Source organism: Copadichromis virginalis, linkage group LG18 (genome assembly GCF_057382275.1).
Source record: "Copadichromis virginalis isolate Kocher_CV1m ecotype Utaka linkage group LG18, C_Virginalis_male_GT1.1, whole genome shotgun sequence".
NCBI lineage: Eukaryota > Metazoa > Chordata > Actinopteri > Cichliformes > Cichlidae > Copadichromis > Copadichromis virginalis.
In genome coordinates this window covers 16,371,671-16,394,458 of record NC_140635.1, presented here as the reverse complement: position 1 = coordinate 16,394,458, position 22,788 = coordinate 16,371,671, and the positions used below count along the sequence as shown (strand labels likewise).

Here is a 22,788-nt window from a genome sequence, read left to right as displayed (position 1 = left end):
ACACCACTTGTCTGACCCTCACGGAGAGGTCAGGCCAAACCCTTTTATTATGGCCCTTTCAACTCACGCAAGCAGGAGACAGAGTTTGTGTCAGCTGCCCACAGGTCTGATCATTCTTATCATTTAGACTCCGATTTTACTGCTCATGTCTTTTATGAAGGCTTGATGTTTTCCCCTTCAGTTTATGATCATTAGGCCCATTATATTGAGTGCAGAAGGTTAGTCAGTACAAAGGCCTTAAGCTTTTTTTGTCTGCTCCAGTGGCCTGGCTTCTCATGTAAACACTCAGCTCACCCAGTCTCCTCTAGTATACACTGTTCACTCAGCCTGTGTTGGATCCTCGAGGACGGAGCTATTTTTTGTTCATTTGTCTGCACGCTCTGTCACTTATTAACCAGCCGCTTTACTTTACACTCTACCGTCTCTCCCTTTGGTCAGCTGAAACGCTCCGGCGGGTGTGAAGTGTGTCCGGTTGGACGTCTTCGGTTTGTCTTGATGCTGCAGCATCTTGCAGCGCTATAGCACGTCTTGATTTATGAGGAGAATTGGATGCTGCACAATTACAGGCTTTTTCCTGGCTCAGAATGGGCATTTGGGGGGAGCGTGCCTATGCACATAACCATTATCTGTCCTTGTACAGTAAAGTCAAAGTGTGTGCAACCTCTGTTTGACAGAAATGTTTGCATTTTTATGCTAATTCAGATAGTTTGCTCAAGCGATCCAAACCCCAATTAACACAGACTGCTTGCAAATTTCTCTCTGCAGGAAAAAGTCCTGCGTTGTATACAGTAGTAAGTATATTTACCCTCTGGCACTGTTACAGATTTGTCTTCTACGTCATGACAGATAACCCGCTGGGGAAATGTGTGAGCTTTTTCTTATCTGACCTCTAATACGTTAATTTCCACTCCTTTAAATGTAGACACTTTTTTTTTTTTTTTTTTTTTGAAGGACGTGTTGTTATTGTGGTGCTAAACGTGCAATTATAACCTAATTTTGGCACGGCTCAGACCTTCTTAGCTGTCACATGTGGGTTTGTTCTGAAACTGGCAGCTGATCATATAAAAGCGATCCAGCAGAATTAGACTGTTGAGTCGAGCAACTTAAGTGTGAAATAAAGGCCATCTGTGACCAAATGTGTTACACAAAGTGCTCGCAGAGCCAGCTCGTTATCCTCTCAGCAGCTCTGATCCTGGAAAATTCACTGTGATCCACGCAAGACTGAGTGGGGGGGGGGGGGCGATCATTGACCACACAGGGGCACAGTGGCGTTCGCTGATGACAGTTATAAGTCAACCATCCAAAACCGGTGTTTGCAAATTAATCTCAGAATTTATAGAAACTTAAAATTAAAGTTAAAATTGGAAACCACAGTTTAACCTTTGTTCCAGGCCACTGCTGACCACACGTATTGTTTTTAAACCTGGGTGTTAAACATTCAACCTTTTTGAGTACAGACTAAAAATATAACATTGACCCAGTGGAAAGAATTATTCAAAAGGTAGTTCCTCTTAAAGCTGACTGTTGAACTTGTGAAGTGTTGGTGTGATGTTGATATTTCTTCATATCCCGTAACATGTAACTTCCCCTCTATGTGCCCCCCCAGACGAAGGCTCATCTCTCAGCGCTCGTCGCTTGAAACTCTAGAGGACATTGAAGAAAATGCTCCTCTGCGCAGGTAAACGCTTTACATGTTCACACTGCTACTACAGTCATGTGGAAAGGGGGGAAAAACACCTTCTTTCATTAAGCTTTTACATATTTGGACGTGTTTAAAAACAAAATCGTCACACATTCATAGTGTGAAAAACTACGTGCACAGCTGCATCAGGTAGAAACGTTAGCAGCAATATCTTGATGTAATATTTTTCTGTATGACTTCATCAGTCTCTTCAAAATTTTAGAGGAAGTTTAGTCGATTTCATTCATTCATTTATGCACAGGTCCCTCCACAGCGTTTTAATCAGGTTGAGGTCTGGTCTCTGACTGGGCCGTTGCAACACCTTGATTCCTTTTTTTTCTTTTTTTCTTTTTCTTTTTTTTTTCTTACCTCAGTGGTTGAAAGTTACCCAGATCCTCTGATTGCAAAAACCACTCAAATCATCACCCCTCTGCCAAACATCTCAGCTTTGGTCTCGTCTGTCCAAAGGCTTTGCAAGAAGACATTGATTTAACACACACCCCAATGCCCCAGACATGCAAACTGCCAAAATGACTGCCTTTATAGAGGCATTTACTCACATTTACTCATGATTAATAAAACAAATGTATTTGATTAACACAACCTGGATGCTTCTTTCTCTCTTAATTCTTATGGCACTTAGCTTTTCCCACACTGCTTCTGCATATTAGTTTTTCTTAACTAAACAAGGACTATGTGTTTTCTGAGGCTGTATGTAGCTTACTTTAAGGTCTGGTATGTAGAGGTGGGCAGATCAATTCAAATATTGATTAGTATCAGTATGCTGGTATTGGATTGATAATGGCACGATAAGATCGATACTTTGTTTCTATCCTCTGAGTTCAGAATGTAGCTCACTGAATTTAGTTAAATAATTTGCTTTTTTGGAAACGGACACTTTTACATCCCTGGTCTCCAAAAACCTCGCTTCAAATACACGAAAAGCTGAAGTTTAAAAAAAAAAAAAAAAAAAAAAGTAAAAATCACAGAGATTTAGCCGTCCATTAAAATATGTTCACAATTTGCAAATTGATGGTGATCATCTCAGCAACCATGACACACTGCTATCGCCTACATAAGGTGCTTTTGTAGGTCAAAAGTATCTATGTCAGTGTTGGTATCGACATTACTGGCTCTGTATTTACCTTGTTTGATACAAACATTTTTGCAGTATTGCACAGTATTACTTAGGGCTGTTCGATATAACGATATATATCGGATGACGATATAAAAACATTTATCGTTTCATTTACGCTATTGTTTGTTTCGTGGTGTCGCAAAATAAACTGTTTACGGCAATATTTTTTTCACCGTTTTGATGGTCACTGTAGTGGCTATATTAATTTCTTAAAGTTCTCTCTTTCTCTTATATTTAATATAACCACACTACAGACGGACAAGCGCCTGTTTTTATGCGTTGTCGTTAGCAACAACGACGGTAAAACCATCGTGTCTGCTTATTTATGTTCCACATAAACCTTTCACAATAAAGCTCAATATCCTGTTGAGACTTTTCAAAATAAACTGAATCACATGACAGAGCAGATTATTTACTGATGAGAAGTAAAAAAGATCCGCCAGGTGCTAAAAAAATAAACCTTAGACTCAAACGTTAGAACAGGCTTTCCCCCGCAGCACGCCGTGTAATAAATGCTCACAAAGAAAATGGCGGCCTTTACAACTTATGTCTAAAAATGTATAGTTCCCTTTCATTCGATTCACTCGGTACAACACATAAGTATGGGATATCACGCCCTCGCGTGTCCTGGCTGAAGAAACCTTTATTCACGCCTTTACGGCAGATGACGTGTGATGACACGCGCAAGGCCCCGCCCGCACATATAGCCGCTGCCATCACCGTCATCCCTCAGTTCTTACGCTCTTCACCTCGCTGAGAACACCTCTGCTGAGTTGGGCTAGCTAGCTACTGCTAGTTAGCTCCGTTGTCTGCCAACTTGAACCTAGCTTAACTGCCCCTGTTGGTGTTAGCCTCCACCGCCCAGCTGGTGCGTAGGCTGCCCGCGGAGCGCTATTTTCAAGTTTTTCTTGTGCAGCGTTTCGCTTTGCGTTTTGGGAATGGACTCCAAACCGAAGCGAGCAAAGCAGAAATCTTCTGTTTGCCCCTGTCCTCAGGGATGTGGTTTCTCTTTGCACGACAGCGACCAGCACGATGCCTGCCCTGTCTGCCTGGGGATCGTCCACGCTAGGAGAGCGTTGACGGAGCCCGAAGCTTGTGCGTTTTGTCGCCAGCTCCGACGCTCGACCCTGGAAAGACGGGTGACGTTTGTGGAAAGAGTGCTGGGACGCTCGGCTGTCGCACGGCATGACCCTCTTCTTTCCGAGTCTGGAGCCCCGGCTTCGTCCGAGTCCGAAGACGAAAATTTTCAGGTCGATGTCCCCGCGATTAGCTGGGCTGACCACATGGAATACGTTGACGGGTTAGCCGATGACGGACCGGAACCATGCAGGAGCGCTGACGGGCTTCAGCCTGGGTTGAAGCCCGCCAGCGCTCCCCAGGAAGACGATGACGTGCTGGACATCGGCCTGGACATCCATGGTTTGTCGGAGGATGAGCAGGAGAGCTCATTGTCGACCCAATATGCCGCCGCTGCTGCGCCGGTCGGCCACGATGACACCTCTCTTTTCTCCCTGTTTCGCCGTGCCGCTGAGAAGCTGCAGGTGGACTGGCCCTCTCCTCCACCAGCTCGGAAGCCGTCGCAGTTTGCGGGTTTTTTCCTTCCACCGGAGCCCGCAACGGCCAAAAACTGCCTCCCCATGTTCCCAGACTTTCTCTGCGAGCTAACAGCGTCATGGGACAAACCTCTGTCTACCCGCGTCACTGTGCCCGGCTATGGACAGTACATGGAATTGGACGGCGCCGAGGGAGCTGGTTTAGCTAACCCACCCCCTATGGAGCCGTCTCTGGCTGCTTATCTGGCCCCGCCCCATAACCATGGTGTCGGTGGCCCCGCAACTCTGCCGTCCAAGCACTGCAGATTCTCGGCCTCGCAGCTGGAGAAGATTTATCGGGCTCAGGCCGGCACCGCTCGAGCCATGAGCTCCGTCACCATGCTCCAGACGTACCAAGCAATGTGCCTGGCGGAGCTTGGATCGCTGGTTCCGGAGGACAGCCCGCTGTCACCTCTTCTTAACGAGGTTAGAGTCACCACGGATTACATCCTCCGTGCGTCTCGCTGTGCAGCGCTCTCCCTGGGCAGAGGGATGGCTTCGACAGTGGTGGCGCAGAGGCACCTGTGGCTGACCCTCTCCGACGTCCCTGATAGAGACAGAGCTGTGTATCTGGACGCACCAGTGTCTGCGGCTGGGTTATTCGGACATTCACTTGAAGCCATTCAGGCTAGATTCGATCTGAGGAAGAAGCAGACGGAAGCTCTGCGCGACATCATCCCCAGACGCCAGCCCCAGCCCAAGCCCACTGCTAGCTCTCACAGGCCCGCCGCTCCTCTGACAGCTGGCAAGAGACCGGCGCCCACTGCTGGAGTGGGAGGGCCGCCGGCGAGAGCACGTACTCCGGCCCGAGCTCCACGCCAGTCGGCCTGGGGCAAAGGCCCTCCCCCGGGCCCCCGACGGGACCCGACGCCCAGGAGGAAGAAGCCTCAGCCCTCCTAGCTGTGATTGCGAGTGGGGAAGGGATCCGGCAGCAGGGAGACGCTGCTCTTACCCCTCTGTTGCCGCACAAGAGGTGCCGCTTAAGTTCTGTTCAGGTTGTCAGCCCCAGAAGGCGCTGCACTTCCCTATCGCGGTCTCCCAAGCACATAACCCCTGCACACGGTTCAGATGTGTTGAATGTTCAAGCGACCACATCGAGTGTTCCCGCTGTTTTTCATTGTTATGCCCCGGAAAAGGTGCACCCAACAAAATGTATAAATGTACATGTTCCCATGTTGCAATCAATAAAGAGTGTTGTTTACTCTCAAACAATCTCAAATGCTCAACCTGCAGGCGAAATGAGCCAGGTCAGACAGGGGATGCAGTCCCCTGCAGACACACTGGGGGGCGACGGCGCCCCGCCGTCAGTGCTGCAGGCCAGCCGGCTGGCTGCTCACTTCCCTCAGTGGCGCGCTTGCGCCCCCTCTCCGTGGGTGCTGCAAACCGTTGCCATGGGTTACCGGTTGCAGTTCCGGGTCAAGCCGCCTCGTTTCCAAAGAGTCGTGAACACGATTGTCAACCCCGAGGCAGCCTTGGTACTCAGAGAGGAAATACAGGCGCTATTACAGAAGAGAGCAATACGGGTGGTCCCCGCTTCGGAGACGGACAAAGGTTGGTACAGCCGTTATTTTGTCATTCCGAAGAAAGGGGGAGGGCTTCGTCCCATCCTCGACCTGCGAGTCTTGAACACGTACCTGCGAACGTACAGGTTCAAGATGCTAACACTCAGACAGCTCCTGAGTGCAGTCGGCCCGGGAGATTGGTTTGCGACAATCGATCTAACAGATGCTTATTTTCATGTCGCTATACACCCGAAACACAGGCAGTTTCTGAGGTTTGCATTCGAGGGCGTAGCCTACGAATACCTAGTGCTGCCGTTCGGGCTGTCGCTCGCTCCCCGCACCTTTACGAAATGTGCCGAGGCAGCGCTAGCGCCCCTCAGGAAGAGGGGCATCCGCATCTTGGCCTACCTGGACGACTGGGCTCTCGTGGCTTGCTCCAGAGAACAGGCGGAGACACAGCTGTCGCGGGTTCTGTCACACATTCAGACACTGGGGTTCTCTGTGAACTTTCAGAAGAGCTCGCTAATCCCAGGTCAACAGATCGCTTTTCTCGGTCTGGAAATATGCTCTCTTTCCAGCCGCGCACGGTTGTCAGAGCACAGAGTGGCCGCGTTTCATCGCTGCCTCGCTCAATTTCAGCTGGGACGCAGACTGCGTTTCCAGACGATATTGCGCTTGTTGGGCATGATGGCATCTATGATCGCCGTAGTGCCGCTTGGGCTGTTGAAAATGAGAGCGTTTCAACGCTGGACTCTCTCTCACCGTTTGTGTGCTTCGCGTCACCTCCGGAGGAGGCTGCCGGTAACTGCGTCTTGCATGCTAGCTCTCCGTCCTTGGAGGGAGCCCGGGCTACTGCACCAGGGCTCTCGGATTGGGAGGGTGTTGTTTCGCAAGGTGGTGTCCACAGATGCTTCCCTAAGTGGGTGGGGAGCGCTGTGCGAGGGTGCGTCAGTGAGAGGGATCTGGTCCGCGGCTCAGCGCCAGCTGCACATCAACCACTTAGAGCTGTTAGCAGTGTTCTTAGCTCTAAAGCGTTTCCGTCCAGTCCTGCAGGGCCAGCATGTCTTAGTCAGGACGGACAATTCAACAGTGGTGTCTTATATAAACAGGCAGGGAGGAACACGCTCTCTTCCCCTGTTGCAGCTGTCTCGCTCTCTGCTGTTATGGTGCAGTGTTCATTTTCTGACTCTAAGAGCCACCCATGTCCCGGGCCACCTGAACCTGGGGCCGGACCTTCTCTCCAGGGGGGGTCCTCTGGTGAGAGAATGGAGGTTACACCCTTCAATAGTGGCTCAGATTTGGGATCTATTTGGCGAGGCGCAAATAGATCTTTTTGCTTCCAGGGTGAATGCTCACTGCCCCCTGTACTTCTCCATAATCGACCACGATGCACCCTTGGGCTTGGACGCGCTAGCGCACCAATGGCCAGACGTGCTCCTGTATGCATTTCCCCCAGTGGAAATGATATCTCCAATTCTGGAGAGGGTGCGTCGGCATTCCCTCTCTCTGATCCTGGTGGCCCCTTGGTGGCCCGCGAAGTCGTGGTATGCAGAAATAATCAGCCTGCTTGCAGCAAGTCCTTGGCAGCTTCCTCTCCGCAGGGATCTCCTCTCTCAGGCGGGGGGGGGGGAAGTGTTTCATCCGCGCCCGGATCTGTGGCACCTTCATGCTTACCTGCTGAGAGGTTAAACTTGGTTGCTAAGGGTCTGCCACCTAGTGTGGTAGCGACGATTCAGAGCGCCAGGGCCTCGTCTACTAGAGGCTTGTACGCTTACAAATGGCGAGCCTTCGAGCGATGGTGCCAGGACCGCCACACTCTCCCATTTCAGTGCTCTATTGTGGATGTTTTGACATTCCTGCAGCAGCTGTTGGATAAAGGCCTTTCGTTTTCGACGATCAAGGTTTATTTAGCGGCTATATCTGCTTGTCATATCGGTTTTGACGGGGTGACACCAGGTGCGCATCCCCTCGCCGTGCGTTTTCTGAAAGGGGTTCGCCGGCTGAGGCCCGTGCTTAAGTCCAGTGTCCCGGCTTGGGACTTGTCTTTGGTGCTGGAGGCCCTTTGTGGCCCTCCGTTTGAACCCGTTGAGTCGGTAGATATGAAACTTCTTTCGTATAAGACCGCATTACTTCTCGCTTTGGCCTCGGCGAAGCGAGTGGGGGACCTTCATGCGCTGTCTGTGCATCCTGCCTGCACACAGTTTTCTCCTGATGGCCGCAAGGTCGTATTGCGTCCGAATGCCGCCTATCTTCCCAAGGTCATGCCTGCATCTTATAGTTCAATGGAGTTTGAGTTGCTGAGCTTTTGCTCCCCTCCTTTTGAATCTGAGGAGCAGAGGAGGGTGCATTCTCTTTGTCCGGTGCGTGCGCTACGCACCTACATTGAGCGCACTCGGGATGTGCGTTTGTGTGACCAGTTGTTTGTCTGCTTCGCTAATCCGAATAGAGGTAGAGCTCTGTCCAGACAGAGGCTGTCCCACTGGATTGTAGAAGCTATCTCGCTGGCATGCAGCACCGGAGGTTTTGCGTTGCCCCACGGGGTGGGAGCTCATTCCACCAGGGGGATGGCGACCTCATGGGCTCTTTTTAGAGGGGTGCCTGTGGCTGATATTTGTGCAGCGGCTAATTGGGCGTCGCCGCACACTTTTGTGCGGTTTTATCGGTTGGACGTTACAGCCCCTTCGGTGGCTCATGCTGTCCTTTCTGCTGGGTCTACCACTCACTAAGGATGTGGTGGTCCCGTTCCGGTTCGGTGGCTGCTCTGCGGGGCGTGTATATAGGTCCCATACTTATGTGTTGTACCGAGTGAATCGACTGAAAGGGAACGGTTAGTTATGTCTATAACTTCTGTTCCCTGAAGGAGAGGAACGAGGTACAACACAGGGTGGCCCCACTGAGCAGTTGGCTCGGTGAAGAGCGGCTATCGAACTGAGGGATGACGGTGATGGCAGCGGCTATATGTGCGGGCGGGGCCTTGCGCGTGTCATCACACGTCATCTGCCGTAAAGGCGTGAATAAAGGTTTCTTCAGCCAGGACACGCGAGGGCGTGATATCCCATACTTATGTGTTGTACCTCGTTCCTCTCCTTCAGGGAATAGAAGTTATAGACATAACTAACCGTTTCATACATCGGTTAAAACACTCGACTCCAGCTACATGATGCGCAGCTGGAAACACTTCCCACAAGTCGAGATTCACAGAATTTACAGAAAATGTTACATTTTTGTGATTTATATCGTTATCGGACGATAGAATTCTTATATCGGGATATGAGATTTTGGTCATATCGCACAGCCCTAGTATTACTGGTAAGGATTATATGATTTTATTTTTAAAAAAAAAAATGTATAATGTACCAATATGTAAAACCTTAAAGCTAAAAAAAGGTTTGCTTTCTTTTTACCATTCCTGTGTATTTCTGTGTCTCAACATGAGTCACTTAGCACAGTGTCGTGCGCCCCACTTGGGGGGAACTGTCTGTTTCTAAGTTTTTTGTTTGTTTTACATTTCAGATGCCGAACCCTATCGGGTTCACCCCGACCAAAGAGCTTCAAGAAGGTTCACTTCGTAAAGAACATGAGGCAACACGATATGCGCAATGGAAGGTATGAAGCCAAACATCGCCTCCCCGCAGTCGATACAAGTCCTCACTGAATAATGGAGGCTGCCCCAGTCAATGAACTGCAGTATGGATGTTTCTCACATTACAAGCCACATCGCAGACAAGCAGGCCAGGCCCCGGCCACAGTTTCAGCTTATAGATAGATGCAACTGCCAATCCTGCACGTGCAGAAGAATCTGATGAATTTTGATGTTAATCTTTATTTGATCACTGTCACAAATTCTGTAATCACGCCACAAATCACTCGCTACTAAATTATAAGATGACTGTGCTGTAGCATGAATGCAGCACGCAAATCTTTAAATGCAAACAAATTTTGGCAGAAATGTTCTGATGTTGACGTTGAGGTCAACGTATCTAGGGAGCGTGTCTGTGTAATACTGACGGGGTGACTCTTATTATCACTGCCACTTCGTTTGGATTTAGACGAGAGTTCAGTTAGCTTTTATTTATCGGTGATTTGCGTGGCACAATCGTGCTCTGGTGATTTTCAATTGTCTCAAAGTGTAGCTCTATGAGTTAGTCTTCACTTATTTTATCCAACATTTGGATAACATTGCAGTGTACCACCTCTGAAATTATTATCCAGTTTTCAGCTGATGTTGAAAGACTCAGCTTTTTGAGACCCTCGTGTGGAGTTTGTTTCCTGATGCTGATTTGTAGTAATAAGGTTCACCACGTGTCTGCGAGCCCGAGTTAGGAAGCTGGAATTATGAGGTTGTTGTAGTTAAAGTCAGAGCCGTTCTGCTCGCTGTGCTGTTGACCTCAGGTCATCGGGAAATGGGCTCTGATTGGATGCCTTAGTTATTAAAAATAAGGTCTTGTAACAAACGCATCACTGTTACACACAAACTGAGTGTATGTGCCAAACTGCAAGAAACTCAGAATAACACACCAAGAATGTTCAGTTCATTCTGTTACTGCAAACTATTACCAAGTGTAACCTGTGCATCTTGTCCGATAGATGTTGATTAGCTTGTTTGCCATTTTTGTTTTTGTAGGATAGTCCTTATCAGTGGCAGAAGATCCTTCTATAGTGTATTTTCTGTCCTGCCCTATCGAGATTGTAGCCAAGCGGGGTATGTATCCTACGGCATGCCGAACGTCGTAACGTCCTCCAACCTGTGCTTCCTCTTTCCCTTTGTTTTCCTCATCCCTCTTGTTTTGGTGGATGCATTTTTATCTTAATAGGTTAATAAAAATGTTTTTTTTTTTAAAGTAATCTAACAAGGACTTTAAGACTTAGATTGTCGCCTAATGCTTGTTGCTTGTGATACTTTTCCCGTGGTGGCTCTTGGGCACTCATCCTTCTTTGTTCAAGTCAACCCATTCTTGTCTGTTGCAGCTGTTGCTGGCTTCGCTATTCAGCATTTAATATGAACCTTACCTGGTTATTAGAAATAGACGTTTTCGGTGTGTAGTCAACTGATTTTAATTCTCCACTGTGCTGACAGACTAGGATTTCTATTGTCTGCACACTTATAACATGTTATTAACCACTTCTTTTTTAACTGCCAGGGTTTACATGTCTTAGCGGCGTAGATCTTATCTATAGATAATTTTTCCTGCTTTTCTTTTAAAGCAACATGAGCCCTGTGTTGGGGAGTTTAGCTGTTGTATGGCCTTACTTCTGACGCCCCCCCCCCCCCCCCCCCCCAAAAAAAAAGGTGTGTTTTGGAGGAAGTGAAAGAGAAAGGGCGACAGATAAACACCAGAGGAAACAATGCACAGAAAGAAAAGCAACACACCACGGCTTAGTGAAGAGCGGGGAATTTCCTAAGCCAGCCAATCAGTGCAAGGTCAAGGGTTAATAAACCTCCCGGGGCTCTCCGATAAGCATGTTTCACTGCTCCTTCACGCTAATCGCCCATTTCCAGCTCGACTTTGGCTGGGACAGCCAAAACTCAAAAATATTTTATTAGACAACTTGTTACTTAAATTATTTATTTATTTTCAGAGTACATTCAGCAGACTGGTATGCCTTGCATCTTGAGTAATTTTGCAAATTTTCAATACAGAAGTTAAATACATGGTTAAATCTGCAGCTCAAAGTCCAGCTCGGACTTTCGTAAACTAAGAAGGTGGAATGCAGCAGGCTTCAGGCGGTTAAACCTCAGGCTGTGGGTCATCACTGTCTTTTCATGGGCTAATTCTTTGAGTTCAAACACTCCCGTGTAGACTTTGCATGTTTCCTCTTTAGCAGCGCTGGATTCCGATGTTTCTCTGGCACGTTAAGGAACACTTCTGGCATCGGAGTGGAAAAAATTACATGGATCGAATGCGGGATGAATTTCCTCACAGGGATATTTGAAGTTAAAAAAAAAAGACTTTGGAATATAATTGGAAGCAGTCACCCTCGACTGTTCGTGTGAACTATGAAGTATTTGTAATGGGGTCAAAGTTGTTTAAGCTGTGGTTATTTTTACTTTCTTGACGCTGAATTTCGAAGCATGCGTGACGAACACTTTGCAAGAATTTCACCAATACTAACATACAGATGTTTGGCGCCAGTGATTCCTATTCGTGCATGCTGCTGAGCAGCTTTTCCTGTCATTTCCTTTCATTTCTCTGTATTCTCAACCAAATGAAGCAAAACCTTTTTATTTTCTGGATGGCTTCATAGAAAAGCGCTCTCCCTAGAAAGCTTCCCATCTCTTCTTTTCCCCCCTTTCTTCTTTGATTTTCACTGTTCTGTAAGAGGTCCACTGCCTGGGGATCTCCGTGTCTACGATGCATCTGTCATCATCGTGTCCTGCCGTGCCCGTCTGCCAGATAACGCTGTTTTCATGAAAGCCGATTGGCCCCACATGTCAACAAAACACTGGCATAGTCATGTGAGGAACCGCCGTGTCGTTAACGCTTTGTGTATGAACGACATTTTAAAGAGAATGCAAGACAAAGGAAAGGAAAGATAAGGGGGCCGCAGAAAAACAAGACTGTGTAGAGCCTGTACTTTCTGCCGCCGCTGTGAAATGTTGCAACAGTACAAATATTGAGATAAGGCTAAAGTTAATGTAACACAAACACAGGTGGAAATTTATCTGTCAGCAAACAGGCCACATTTTAATAGCTGTGGACTTTATTTCAACCCAAGGAAAAATGGGAGAACATGAATATCAGCTCCTGCTTAGAGCATTTTAATTTTCTACCAACCTTTTAATCACAAATCGCTGGAAAGACTTAGCCTTCAGCTTACCATCAGTGTTATCGGTTATTCTTTGTGGCAGACTGCAGGCATGTAATCTTCTCTGTCACTGTACACAATTTAAATTAGCTTTTACTGACAGCGACCTAAAAATATCGCATCAAGTTAAATCTTAGCAGTAAACAGTGTTTACTTTAATTATGGTATATTTGATTTGGGCCATGTGTCGGTCAAGCTCCACCGACACACTTCCCTCTTTGGCCATCTTTTGACCTACAAATCTCCCACAGCAGTATGGCATTTCAGGCAGCAGCTGAGTTTGAAGAGGCTTGCCTGCTAGAACGAAACCGTACTCTACTCCGTCCTGCCTCCCAAGGGCGCACTTTATTACTGATTGCCCCGAGATGCACCCAAAGACACGAGCAGTTAAAGAAACTAGGCCAGCTGATGAGCTCAGATCGATGCAGGACCCAAATCTGTGAAATGGAGAGTGTGTAAGTGAAGAGGTGAGCTAGAACAGGCCTCTGAAAGATTGCTAAGGAAAAGGAGTTTAAAGAAGCTGCAGGAAAACTTTGTATCAGGAAAGATGTGTTTTTAAAAAAAAAAAGTCTTGTTCTCGTTAGGGATGCAAAGCTGGAAGGAGGGCGTCAGCGGCATCCTTCAGGAGGCGCCAGGGAGATGGTGATTGGGCTGGAGGGAGTGGAGTTGGGAGCAGATGGAAAGGTGAGAAACCAGCAAATATGTGTATGTGTGGTGGATCAATATAGATTGGTGTGTTTACTGGGACACTTCACTGGATACTTGATACAGAAGTCTTAAACCACCACTCATTTCTTTATATCTTGTTTCCAAAAGTCAGACTTTGGTATAACTTTTAAAGCTTTTTTTTTTTTTTTAAGTTTGTCTTTGATAAAAAGGCACCTAACTCGAGGGTGTCATCGACAAATACCCAACAACTTTGCAAAGTATCTTTAGGAACTTTGTTACAAGTGCCTTACTTTTTACAAAACATATAAATTGTTCTCACTTCGTTATTTGAATCTACAAGAAAGCCAAAGATAACACAGCATAAAACAGGATTTTTACACCAACAAGGGGATTTCAAAAGAGCTATTAGCCAGAAACTCAAAGACAGGTGGAAAATAAAAGAAGTGGCTGACCTAAAACAAGGACAATATCTGAAAAGCATGGCCTGAAGAAATGAGTAAAAATGCAGTCTAGAGCTACATCTGTCCTTTCAGTTGATCCATATACTATTTGCTAAAATTGTGTCAGTGTTTGCATCAAGCCATTTTTAGGAAAAGGAAACTGGGAGAAAGGGGCAAAATGCACAAGAACTGGACTGAAGGTCATCTGCAACAGGTCTTATGGAGTTATTAATCCATTTTTTTTAAATTAATTTTTTTGTTTAAATCGTCATCTTTATGTACAAAGGTCAGGACCGAGGTATAACAGTGAGTGTCTACAGCTGTCTGTAAAATATGGTGGAGGCTCTGTCATGGTTTGAGTCTGCATTTCAGCCAGTGGTGTTTGAGATCTTATCAAAACTGATGGAATTATGAATGCATGAAGTGCAGTCAGATTTTGGTCGTGGCCTCTCCAGAGCCAGAACGTCAACATTTTTGAATCAGTGTGTGATCGTCTCAACAGAGATTGTTAGCCAACATCCAAAGAAGAGCTTTGAATGTCCTTATAGAGGTCTGGAGAACTGTACATATGTTTTAGCAAAGATTTCTCATTTTTCCAGCAAATTATAAAGAAATGAGGGACTTGTGCACATTATTGCACATACAGAAAGGCCAAAAATGGTTAAGGTTGGCTAAAAATGGCACATTAGCATCGTAATAGTTCAGAAGTGTTGTACTGTTGATGGACGTTAGCTAGCAAACTAGCTTGCTAGTTGCTACAGAAGGTAGAATTTTATAAAAGTTTCTTCTCGCACAAATTACTTCCATTTAAATATTAATGTTGGTTATAAACATTGTTTAGTTTTCATAAATGAGGAAAATGAAGTGAAAGGCTTTTATTTTTTAGTGCTTAGCGAGATGATTTTTTTTTTTTTTTTTCAGAACCCTGTGCAATGAGCCTTTTTTTTTTTTTTTTTTTTTTTGGCACTATTTTGCTGTCAGGGGAGTCCAAACGCCCCATGTGCAATTAAGCACATTAATAACAACTGCATTCCTTTTAGCCAAGTCAGTTCCAGTCTCTTGTTATTGTGTGTGATGTCTCATGGGTACGTTATACTGGGACACTGTTAGTGCTAATACTTATTTGTGGTCCTCTTGTGCTGGAAAACGGATCTGATAACATTAATAGGTTGAACGGGTTTAACATCAGAGCGAGCAAGTCTTTTTTTTTTTTTTTGGCTCTACTGAATAGACATAATAATTTGTATCTGTGTTTGCAGACTGTGTCGTACACCCAGTTCCTGTATCCCACTTATGTGCTGGGTGGCCGAAGAAACACAATCGACTCCACCTCGTCCTTCTCTCAGTCTCGCAACGCAAGCCACCGCAGCCTCAGCTTGGCCCGAGCCAACAGCAACCAGAGCAGCTTAGACACAGGTTGGTTTGCAGGCTTTACCTTTTCATCGTTTACTACAGTTGGGTCCACGTGTTTGGACAATGAGGGCTTGTTGTTTTTGTTTTTTTTGTTGGGGTTTTTTTTTTTGGCAATTTTGTCTCTGTACACCACATCAGTTTATTTTAAATCAAGATGTGATTGAAGTACAAACATTAAGCTTTAATTCATAGGGTATAACAAAAGCCTTGCACATCTTTCAGAGGCACAAAATTAATTGGACAGCTCACTGATGAGCATTTCTAGGCCAGGTGAGACCCTGTTATTCACGACAAACTGATTAGATAAAACGTCTGGAGCTGAGAGGCCGTAATTAGGCTAAAAAATCTGTCTCATTCTTAAAAAGAAGCATTTCACCATCCAGATCAGCAACAGCTATTGGTTACACATAAAAACAGGAAGGACAAGTTAGACTTTGTCAGAGAGCATCTAAACAAACTTAAAAGAGCCCGTACAATCCAAAAGAAAAATCTTGAAAGCAAGATTTCCTCATATCAGAATAGTGTACAAAATAATAATGATAATAATAATAATTATATTCAAATAAAGTGAAAAGAAACAGTCTGTGATTCAACCACATTACCTGCTAAATGTGCTACAGGAGGTGTTGTGTTGTGGGCTTGTATGGTTGCCAGTGCAACTGGGCCACTAGTGTTTGTTTATGATGTGAGCGCTGATAGCAGGCTGGACTGTGACGTGGCCAGGGCTATGCTCTCTGCTCAGATTCAGCCAAACGCCGCAGAACTGATGAGACGACGCTTCTCGGTACAAGTGGATAAGGATCAGTCAGTCACCTGATTGTTTGAGCCTCTGAACATGGGGGACTACAAATAAAAATGGCTGTTAATTCCTAAACATTTATAACTTTATTTTATTTGCTTTGTTTATATGTAGAAAAACAATGAGTTGGAGCAAATCTGCCTCTTCTAATAATTTAAGTTACTTTAATTTAAGTAATTTCTTCACTTTGTATGGCAACTATTTCTCCCAGTCTGGTATTCTTCTTCCATTTTCAGTCTGTATTTGAGTCTTTCAACCATAATCGCTCGTTGTCTATAGCTCGGTGTAATTCCTAAACATTTAATGCCAAATATTTTGGGTAAAGTTGTCGAATTAAAGCTCAAAGTCCACATGTCAGTCACACCATGATTATTTGATCTTAAAATGCTCTGTGTTGGTGTACAAATAGAAGAATGGTCTCACTGTCCGAGCACTTTTGGCCCTAACTGTATATTTTTATTGAAAAAGGAAATGCATGAAATTCTAAATCTGACTCAACCTTCGTTGTCTGCGTGGAAATGGCAGGGAATGATTTCGGGGACTTTCGCGAGTACGACCCTAATCTGCTGGATGACCCACAATGGCCTTGTGGTAAACACAAGAGAGTCCTCATCTTCCCCTCCTACATGGTGAGAAAATACTAATCTAATACATCACAATCACAACAGCAGCAGCAACTGCTGCCTCGTAGCCTCTTGAGAGCAGAAAGGAATGGTGGTTTTTATCCGCAGCTTCATTTGCTTTGAGATGTTTTGTTGAAATGTTCTGAAATATCTCACTGGTATTTTTTATTTAATTTTTTTTTTTTTTATCATGCTGGGCTTCTGTGCTCAGTTTTCCCACCACAACAGAGAACAATAAAACCAGAAATATTTGTCTAAGGGTTCCTTCACCAAAAATAAAAAATCCTCAGTTTTATCTGCTTATTTAGTCTTTATCAGCAAGGTCACTGGATGAGACGCTCTCCCACCGCTTTGGGCCTGAAACGATGCAGATACTTTATCTCTGTGTAGTTGGCAGTAGCTATTAAAGAGCTACTGTGGCTCTCCCTCAACACTAATCATTCTTTTTACTTTTCCGGAAAAGCGCGGATGTTTTACTTTGGTTTGAAAAGCGAGGGAAAAAACAAAACGGCCCGATTCCCTCCTCATTCTTTCCAGGGTTCAGTTTTCGCTGTGGAGACTGGCAGAATGCACAACGAGTACTGACATAGTTGAAATGTTAGTCAAGGCCAGGGTTTTTTTGTCCTCTCTTCCTCCAATTACTCTTGACAACAATAGCTATTGTGTTTACTACCGCAATGGAAGCAGTGAATTCTCAGCACTTCAGGAATTGGACACAGGCTGCTTGGGAGACCTGACTCTCAAGCTTTCAGGTTCAAACAGGGGATAAAATTATCTGTGCATATTGAAAGTCTTCTTTGTATTTCTGGCGACGTTGCATAGTAAATGGGTTGCACCCAAGGAAGGTTCCCTATTTGGTCCTATCAGCTCTCAAACTACAAATTCACCATCCCAGAGCAACAAAAGCAATTTTTTTTATGGACCTTTAATCCTGGGATTAATAGACAGGCCTCGACGGGGATCTAACTCCTAGCCCAAACTCACACCCACACATTAAGCTCTCCCAGTGTGACTCAGTGCTTGTTATGGCATGCTTTGAGTATGATGTGGCTAAGGATTGTTTAACAGACATTAGAAAGGCAAGTTAAAAAAAAAAATCTATAAACCATATAAAACTGAAAACTAAGATTAAAATAATGCTAAAATAAGATGGAAAGATACAGAGAAACTGAAAATCCTGCTTTTAGCAGCAGAACCATCTGTGTGGGATTGACTGCTAAATAGTTTGTGGCCGTCATGATGAATTAAAATTTGGCCAAAGGCATCAGTTTATCTTGTTACTGTCTTTTAATGCTACTTTTTGTGACACGGAGCAATTTTAAAAAAATTTACAGTCTTGGTTTTAAAAAACAACAACAAACAAACCCAAAAACAAACAAACCACACACTCTTTCATCATTTCTATGGTTTTATGTGTCAGGACATAATAAAAAAATTAATCTGGTCTCTACTAGGTTCCAAAATCATTTCATATGCAACCTCAGAAGAACAACATATTATATAATGTCATTATTTATTTAACGAAGGCAAAGTCAAAATGCAGAAGCAGTGTGTGAAAAATTAAATACACCCTCACTGCTTCCATAGGAATTAAGAGGGAAAGTAGCAGCCAGGTGGTGAACAAGTTTAGCTTGTTTAGAAGACTTACCAGTCATGCCAGGAGAAAATGGACGAGACATAATTGGAAATTTTTGTGGTTGTTTTATTTGTTTTACCGTGGTGCTGTGCATTGTGGCCACACACTTACTGCCAACTGTCAGGCACGGTGGTGGCGCGGTGATGATTTGGGCTGTAGGACAAATTGGGTCAAGCAACAGGACAGTGATGCCAAGCACAGCAGCAAACCTACAACAGCATGAGTGAAACAGAAAACAGTATTGCACCCACTCAAAGTCCAGACCTCAATCCATCTGAAATACTGCTGCAGGACCTTGAGAGAGCTGCGCATAAACGAAAGGCCACAATCCTCAATGAACTGCAGCAACATCATAAAGACGAGTGGGCCAAAGGTCTTTCACAACTTTCCAGAGAAAGCAGTTACTTCAAGTTATTGCTGCTATGCAACTACAGCTTTACACACAGCTGCTCCTGCATTTAGTTTTTTATTTTTCTTCAAATAAATATTGACACAGTATAATGTATCATGTGTGAAGTGTTAGGATTAATTACTCGATTGAAAGTGTGGTCATTTTGACACCACCTCTGGTTTTCTTTTCCAGACTACGGTCATCGAATACGTGAAACCCTCTGACCTCAAAAAGGACATGAACGAAACCTTCAAGGAAAAATTCCCACACATAAAGCTGACACTCAGCAAAATAAGGAGGTAAAACAAACACCACACAGAATATATTCACCTTAACAGAAGCTCTTTTGTTTTCTTTACCAACTTCTTTCTCTTCATTTTTCCTTCCTTGTTCTTTTTTTTTTTTTTTTTTTTTTTTAACTCTGTGCAGCTTGAAAAGGGAGATAAGAAAACTGGCTCAGGATGAGTGTGGCTTTGAGGAACCGACGGTGGCCATGGCTTTCGTCTACTTTGAAAAACTCGTTCTCCAAGGCAAACTAAACAAGCAGAACCGTAAACTCTGCGCTGGAGCTTGTGTCCTGCTGGCAGCCAAGATCGGGGGTGATCTGAAGAAACAGGAGGTCAAACTTCTTATAGATGTAAGCTTCCTCATGCACACATCCAACCCTTCCCCATCCAACCCCAATGTTTAATTACAGTACAAGAGATCAAAGGGTCAGTTCACTCTGATCAAAGGGAGAGGGCTTTCTTTCCAAATATTTGAGCATCATTTTTCACTGCTCTCAGTGACAGAGTCCACTGGGCTGGGTGTGGGTAGCTGATGAGGCAAAATCGACCCCTCAGGGTTCAAGTGTAACTTTAAACAGCCTACACAACATAACATAATGGAATAAAATCATCTGTAATAAGCCGTCTACAAGATAAAGTGTTTCAAAAACTTACTAATATTTAATTGACCTGAAAAAAAAATAGTGAGAACAGGGCCTGAAGCTCGAATCTCTAAATAGGAGAGCTTTTTGTTTTTTTCCCCCCTACAGGGTAACACATTGCTAGTCTCTTCAATGCTTTAACAACAGCTTTATTTAACTGGGAATCCAAGGGAATTAGTGTTGAACCCTTAACCTCTGGTTGGGTGTGGTGAGATATGTGCTGAGTTGCACCTGGCAACCTGGTACCTGGATGCACACCCCACCCAGTTCCCCAGGGTCCTAAAGTCCGCCCCCACATTACCACAGCGGCATAATAAAAGCAAACCTTTTAAATATTTTTAGTTTTCAATGTGTTTAATCTCCAAAAAGTGCAGTTTCAGGTTTTCAATTTCAAGTGAATAAAAGAAGTGCATCGTATGATTATGAGAGAAGGAAATATTTAATATATAAAGCCCTGTTAGAGTAGCAAATGCTCCACTTTTTGTGACCATTTGTTGGCTTCTTGCACACGGCAACTAAATATAAAGCCGTCACTTTTACACTTCTGAGCCAAGTGTGCTGTGAGCAGTGCAGGGCCAGGTGTTACCACATCCAGGGTTAAAAATAAATAAATCTAAATAAGAAGATTATGAGTCGAAGCATTTTTTTTTTTCCTCTCACACGGACTTGCTTTATTTTTCTGCCAGAAACTGGAGGAAAGGTTCAGAGTGAACCGCAGAGAGCTGATAGCCTTCGAGTTCCCCGTGTTGGTGGCGCTGGAGTTTAATCTGCACCTGCCAGAGCACGAGATCATGCCTCACTACAGACGCCTCCTGCAGACCTCCTAGCATTAGTGATCCATCAGGAGGACGACCGCCAGGTTCTCCTTCTGATCTCCCAGCTTTCCACATTTACCACAGTATCCATCCTCTGTCTTCTCTCCTCGTCTCTGTTTGATCACTTCAAGGTACCTCTGGCTGTTGGCGAGCCATAGCCACTGATCACTACAGACAGCCCGCTCCTTCCCCTCGTTGGACCGACATCAGCCAAAGGGACACGTGTTTTTAAACACTGTTTGACTTCTGCATTCGGCATCACTACATGGACTGAAAGAAAAGGGTTCAACCGTCTGGAAGCAAGCTGGTTTTTCTAGTTTGCATCTCTCACATCGCATCCTTCATCATTTTGTATTCTTAGTCCTCATGTTGACACGAGGCTCTTTTTAAAAAAACAACTGAATCTGATAGTGATCTTTGTCAGTTAAAACAATCCGTGATTGTAACAATTTGATCCTTTCTTTAATCTTTTTGTAAACTTTTTATGATTGGTTGCCTCATGAGCTGCATACAATTTAAACAGAAGCCTTTTAAGAGGCTGGTTTTGTGGCTGGACTGTTATTCCTCAGCGTGAATCATGTTTTCATTAAAAGTGCACTTTTTTTGAAGAAGACACTGGGGCAGGGTGACGGTTTTTCAGACTTTTAACAAGCTTGAGAACTAACCCTGAAGTAGCCCTTGCTGAAAAGTATGCGGTCTTCGTAAGCACCGTACAGAAGACATTGGAACGGACTGTTCAGTTTTTATTTTCTCTCTCTCTTATGGTTTATTCACAGTTTTCCAACCACAGTCTGCATGAAAAGTAGTGATTCTTTGTACGCAGGTACCTGCCGAGAAGTTTTGACTTCCTGTTTTTCACTGAAGTGTTCCATTCATTTTTCTACCACAGTCTTTTATCAGAGTTGAATTTTCTGTGCTCTATGTTAGAGTGTATCGCTAGCACGTTTACAGTGCTTTAACAGATGCTTGTTCTGAGGACACGCTATTGACCAGTGATCAGTATCAGCAGGATGCTCGGGTGCCGAGAGGACATGCCAGTAACTATAAGTGTGTTTGAGCCCCTACAGGCTGCAGAGATGCATCTCTTTAGCTGACCCTGACCTCTGACCTTTCTCTGATCTCTGCAGAGGGGAAAAATCCAGGCAAAATCTCACGTGGGATCTAGTCATAGATCAAACATTTACGTATACCTTGAATCATCATTTGATTTGAAATCCACAATGTTTTTTATTAAAAAACAAAAAGTACTGAACATCTCGACCGGCGCGACCACTTAAAGGTGATTCATTCCATTTTTCTGGCATGTCACTTTCACAACTTGATCTTTTGCTTCCTACCTTGCACTTGTCTCGCACACTACCAGTGTTCCACTGAATCAGAAGCTGAGGCGACAGAGAAAGATGGTATTTGATGCTACTCAGAGCATTATGAGCTGAAATGATCACGAGACGAAACCAAACCGCTTTTGATTGTCTTGATTCAAAGTTGGGTAAAAATGCTGAGCTTATGTTTGTTTGTAAGCCCAAAGATGTTGTTGTAAGATGCACACTAAATGGTGTGTGTGTGTGTGTGTGTGTGTGTGTGTGTGTGTGTGTGTGTAAATAAATTGCTTTGCTTGTTCAGTTGAAACAGAAAAAGACTGATGCATGCTTCTTTTTTTCTTTCTTGCTTTACCCAAATCTGCTGCGCATAAGTGATGGTGGCTAGATTTAGTGGAGTGTGTCTGCCTTTGTTTTCCAATAAGTTTCAAATTCTTTGGCTCCAGCGTCATCAAACTTAATATTGTTCCGATATGATAAGTTTTTTATTACTAGTAAATGAGGGAATGAATATTTCCAGCTAAAAATATTAAATTGAACCATGCTAATCATTACACCTACTTAGCATGTTAGCATAGTGACCATAGTTGCAGCACCCCCTTAGACCTCATGTCTCCCCTCTCTTTCCATTTGCCCTGTTTTGTAACTACTGCTTTAATTTAAAAATAAATAAATCAACAAAAACAAAACATCGGGCCACCTTAGTTTTTTCTTATCAAGTGGGAACTGTCCTCTTCCTGACACGTCCAAAGTAAACAAGGCCTGCAGTCACGCCGGTCTCGTGCTGCCATCAAAACAAACAGGTCAGGCCTGAGTGTGGGCACATGTCCTACATGGCTTAGTCCCCTCCATTGAGGGCCTAATTCCCCCCTCACCACCTCATAAAGGGATCTATTGACAGCCCTTCCTGAGCCCTGCTCACACATAAGTGACCCTCGTTGTGAAAATATGTGTACCATCGTTTGGGGCAAGCTGCAGCCTATTGCCCTTCCCTTTAAAATAACATTTGGCTGAAATGGCATTTTGCCCCCTTTC

General features: G+C 44.6%; 1 protein-coding gene across 2 annotated transcripts in view; it reads left to right on the top strand.

Moving 5' to 3' along the window:
• cables1 (Cdk5 and Abl enzyme substrate 1) overlaps positions 1-22,053 on the top strand; it is a 29,974-nt gene extending 7,921 nt beyond the window's left edge. Inside the window, exons 2-10 of one of the 2 annotated variants that reach the window (XM_085440378.1) lie at positions 1,607-1,678; positions 9,427-9,519; positions 10,538-10,615; positions 13,305-13,404; positions 15,089-15,245; positions 16,567-16,670; positions 18,884-18,990; positions 19,121-19,328; positions 20,306-22,053. In XM_085440378.1, the coding sequence (XP_085296504.1) occupies positions 1,607-1,678; positions 9,427-9,519; positions 10,538-10,615; positions 13,305-13,404; positions 15,089-15,245; positions 16,567-16,670; positions 18,884-18,990; positions 19,121-19,328; positions 20,306-20,446 (1,060 nt within the window). In that variant the 3' untranslated portion in view covers positions 20,447-22,053. The remainder of the gene's footprint in view (positions 1-1,606; positions 1,679-9,426; positions 9,520-10,537; positions 10,616-13,304; positions 13,405-15,088; positions 15,246-16,566; positions 16,671-18,883; positions 18,991-19,120; positions 19,329-20,305) is intronic. The other variant, XM_085440380.1, reaches the window with a different exon arrangement.
• The last annotated feature ends 735 nt before the right edge of the window (positions 22,054-22,788 follow it).